Genomic DNA, 5063 nt, shown 5'->3' on the forward strand with positions numbered 1-5063 from the left:
ATTACCCACTTCAATATAGGGCACTTTCCCCCCTTCCTACCCAAGCCAATTTTCAGCTTTCAGCACTGTCACATTTTAAATGACAATTGCGTGGTCATGCAACACTATACCCAAACAAACTTTTTAGCATTTTGTTCCCAAAAATAGAGCTTTCTTTTTGTGGTATTTGATCATCACTGGGGTTTTTATTTTTTGCCAAACAAATAAAAAAAGCCTGAAAAAAAAAAGTTTTTCTTTCTCTTTTTCTGTCATAAAATTTAGTAAATAAGTAAGTTTTCTTCTTCACTGATGGGCACTGATGAGGTGGCACCAATGAGGTGGCACTGATGGGCACTGATGATGGGCACTAATATGCAGCAGTGATGGGCACTGATAGATGGCACTGATAGGCAGCACTGATGGCCATTGATAGGCGGCACTGATGGGCGCTCATAGGTGGCACTGACGGGCACTGATAGGTGACACTGAAGGGGAATGAAAAGCTGCACTGATGGGCACTTATAGGCAGCACTGATGGGCAATGATAGGTGGAACTGATGGACACTGATAAATGGCACTGATAGGCATCACTGATGAGGAGGCACTGGCAGCATTACTTATGGGCACTGATTGACATTTACAATAGACACTGATTGGCATCCCTGGTGGTCATGGGTGGGCATACCTGGTGATCATGGGTGGGCATCCTTGGTGGGCATCACTGGTGGGCACGGGAGGGCATCCTGGGGGGGGGGCTGCACTTATAATCAAAGTGTGACAGCACTAAAAGCTGAAAATTGGCTTGAGCAGGAGGGGGGTAAAAGTGCCCTTTACTGAAGTGGTTAATTTTTTCTCCATTGGTGCAAGTCCTCCATGGCATTGTCCAGCTATACATGTCCTTTGTTTGACAATTCTTTGCCAATTAGATAGTTTTCAAGCTTTATGGTGGGTTCAATGAACAGCCCGCGAATCGAGAACCCAGGATGGTCCACTCATCCCCACCTAGTATTTGATTTTTATGACGTTCACTAATTTGGACATAGCTAATTTGATCTCTTGGTTTCTGAAGCTATAAATAATAGGGTTTAACAATGGTGTGATCACAGTGTATAGCAATGAAAGAAGTTTGCTGATGTTTGATGGATGATCTTTAGAGAAGAATAGATAGACAATAAGTAGAGTGCCATAATAGATGGACACAACTGTCAAGTGGGAACTACAAGTGTAGAAGGCCTTCTGCCTGCTGTTGGTGGTAGGTATTCTGAGTATTTTAGCAAAGATAGAAATATATGTAGCAGTAATATACATTAAAGGGATAAAGGTTAATGGAAGACCTGACACAAAGTCCTGAACCTCCAAAATGGTTGTGTCTGAACATGATAGCCGCAGAATAGGAGCCAGGTCACAAAAGAAATGGTCAATAACGTTGGGACCACAGAAATCTAGTCTACCCATCTGAATAGCCAAAGTCAGCATGACAAAGATTGGTATAAACCAGGACCAAATAACCAGCTGGATGCATCTTCGAAGATCCATGATCGAAGAGTACCGCAATGGGTTGCAGATGGCCACGTAGCGGTCAAAAGACATAACTGCAAGAAGAAGACATTCTGTCGTCACCAGAACTCCAAACAAAAAAAACTGGCCAATGCATCCAGAAACAGTAATTGATTCTTTGGCTGTCAATATGATGTCCATCATCAAAGGGGCTATCACGGAGCTCAGGAGAAGATCGCAAGATGACAGGTGGCTCAGGAAAAAGTACATAGGAGAGCTAAGGCTTTGACTTACTGCCACCAGGGAGATGATCAGGAGGTTGCCTGATACGGTGACCACATAAAGAAGAAGAAATCCTAAGAAGAGGAAACCTTTGCCATTATGACAATCTTGAAATCCCAGGAGTATGAACCTGGTGACCACTGTTTGGTTCATTACCTAGATCAGAAAAGAAAATATTAAAATAAATAAGAAATAACACTGTATATACAGTAAAGGCAAACAATTATAATTTGTGGTAAAAATGAACAATACACTGTGCATGAAAAGCTTTCACAATGTACACTAACAGGGCTTTTTTCAGGGGGAACGCAGAATACCACCAAGCCTACCATCTAGCTAGAATTATCGACTGGAACATCCACGCCCAGGTTAAAGCTTGGGTTCAGCTGAAACATTATATGTCCTCTCTCCCGCTGTTCCAAACCCCTTGTATAGCCCCAAAACACACCCCTCTGAATTGCAAAAATCACCCACTCATTCACCCGACGTTAATTTCCTTCCGTGAAACTTGCCGCAAACATAAACTATCATCGATGTTAGTCCCCATGACTCCACTATGCCACAACCCAGACTTTTCGCCAGGAACCTCCACATCCTTTCTAACAGAATCGTGGCCACACCACACCGTTCGAGCATATCAATAAAGTGAAAAATAAAATTAGAGAAAAGAATATTGTAAGTCCGTTTTAAATACAAAAAGATGAAAACAACAGTCCCAATCAGAGATGGCGTACACAATTGTGTAATGAGGAGTGTCAGAAAACGTATATGTTCACCACATGGGCCATCACCAGTAGCTGAGTGGACTCTTACCAGAATCTATGGACTCTATCATGGAGTCAAATAGACCTGCAAACAATATTCTAGTATTTGGTGCTGAGACCCAGATGGTTGTCTCCGATCCTTATGATATCTCCGATTCCTCAATAGTATAATGGATACACACTCGCCAGCCACTTTATTAGGTACACCTTGCTAGTACCAGGGTGGACCCCCTTTTTGCCTTCAGAACTGCCTTAATTCTTTGTGGTGTAGATTCAACAAGGTGTTGGAAACGTTCCTCAGATTTTGCTCCATAGTGACATGATAGCATCACGCAGTTGCTGCAGATTTGTCGGCTGCACATCCATGATGCCAATCTCCTGTTTCCACCACATCCCAAAGGTGCTCTATTGGATTGAGATCTGGTGAGTGTGGAAGCCATTGGAGAACATTGACCATCAAAAGATGGGTACCCTGTAGTCATAAAGCGATGGACATGGTCAGCAACAATACTCAGGTAGGCCACGCCATTTAAACAATGCTCAATTGGTACTAAGGGACCCCAAGTGTGCAAAAAACCACCAGACTGAACCGGTGATACAAGGCAGGATGAATCCATACTTTCATGCTGTTTATGCCAAATTCTGACCCTAACCATCTCAATGTCGCAGCTGAAATTGAGACTCATCAGACCAGGCAACATTTTTTCAAATCTTCTATTGTCAAATTTCGGTGAGCCTGTGCCAATTGTAGCCTCAGTTTCCTGTTCTTAGCTGACAGGAATGGTACCCAGTGGGTGTCTTCTGCTTCTGTAGCCCATCTGCTTTAAGGTTCGATGTGTGGTGCATTCAGAGGTGGTATTCTGCATACCTTGGGTATAATGAGGGGTTATTTGAGTTACTGTTGCCTTTCTATCATTAGTAGACATGTGCAATTCGTTTAGTTCCAAATTTGTTTTTTAACAAATTTTGACAAATTCGTTAATTCTCGAAATTTCAGAATTTTTCATTTTCCGAAATTACGAATTTCCGAGTTTTCGAATTTTGAAATTTCGAATTTCCGAATTTCAAATTTCCGAATTTTAAATTTCCGAATTTTCAAATTTCCGAAATTCAAATTTCCGAATTTTCAAATTTCCGAAAATTCAAAATTTCAGAATTTCGAAAATTCGAAATTTAGGAAATTGGAAAATTCGAAAATTTGAAATTAGGAAATTCAAATTTAAGAAATTTCATAAATTTAAGAATTCAAAAATTTGGAAATTTGAAAATCCAAGAATAAGAATGAAAATCTGAAAATTCAAAAGAATGAAAATCTGAAAATTCAAAAGAATGAAAATCTGAAAATTCAAAAGAATGAAAATCTGAAATAATAACTAACTAATAATAAGTATTAAATTATAGGTATTGGAATTTCCTTTCAAATTTGGCTGTTAGTGAATGTAACGAGTATGAATTTATCCGAAGTTACAAATTATCTGAAATAACGAATGCCGTATCTAAACGAATGGAACGTAATGATCTAATAATAATAAATAACAATAATAATAATAATAATAAAACTTTTTTATTATTATTATGTATTATTAATTTGTTCCATTCCATTTGTTTAGATGCGGCATTCGTTATTTTGGATAATTTGAAAATTCAGATAAATTTGTATTCGTTACGTTCACAAAAAAGCCAAATTTGAAAGGAAATTCCAATACCTATAATTTAATAGTTAGTCATTATTTCGGATTTTGCTGATTTTCTTTCTTTTTTTCAGATTTTCGGATTTTTGAATTTTTGAATTTTGAAAGTTCGAAATTTGAAAATTCGGAAATTCAGAAATTTGAAAAATCCAAATTTTCAGATTTCCGAATTTCCGAATTCCGAAAGAAGCAAAAAAAAAAACGAATGAAACGAAAATGAAAACAAACACATTTTTTGTCAGTGCACATGTCTAATCTTCAGTGGCGGAACTATCACGGTCGCAGATGTCACGCTTGCGACTGGGCACTGCAGTTCCACCACTGTGGGGGGGGGGAGGCAGTGTTGCCTCTCATTATCTCAGTGACAGTTCGGGAAAACAGACTGACTTCTCCCGTCCGTCTATACATTAAGGAGTGTCTCTGACACTTGTCTCACAAAGCCCAGCAAGTTCACTTCCCCCTCCCAGCAATGGACAGGAGAGGAATGAGGCATACAGCTGCCCCTTCTCCTCCTGTCCCTGTTCTCCCTGTGTCTGGCTGGCCTGACCACTCTCCTATCCCAACGTACGACTGTCCAGGAGAGAGAGGGGGGATGTGGGTGGGAAATATGAAGAACAGCAGTCACAGCTACACATTCCAAGCTACATGAATGATGCCTGAAGCATAGAGTTGCCACCTCATCCCTTTAAATTGAACACATATTAATTACACAGGTTCTGCGGCTGATTAAACAAGTGTGACCTTTGCAACCCTGGTAGCTCTGTCACTGCATTAAACCCTTATATGTTCCCTGGTGTGCTGGTGACATATTTCTTGCTTTCTGCCACTGTGTTGTGGGCCCAAGATGGTA

The 5063-nt window shown here is 40.1% G+C and overlaps 1 protein-coding gene across 1 annotated transcript; it reads right to left on the reverse strand.

The window, feature by feature from the left end:
* Positions 1 to 981: 981 nt before the first annotated feature.
* LOC141134845 (olfactory receptor 5G9-like) lies at positions 982 to 1914 on the reverse strand. The gene has a single exon (XM_073624279.1). It carries the CDS (start codon positions 1909 to 1911, stop codon positions 982 to 984), a length of 930 nt encoding a protein of 309 aa, XP_073480380.1. The 5' UTR covers positions 1912 to 1914.
* Positions 1915 to 5063: the final 3149 nt, after the last annotated feature.

Source organism: Aquarana catesbeiana, linkage group LG03, assembly GCF_042186555.1.
Source record: "Aquarana catesbeiana isolate 2022-GZ linkage group LG03, ASM4218655v1, whole genome shotgun sequence".
Taxonomy (NCBI): domain Eukaryota; kingdom Metazoa; phylum Chordata; class Amphibia; order Anura; family Ranidae; genus Aquarana; species Aquarana catesbeiana.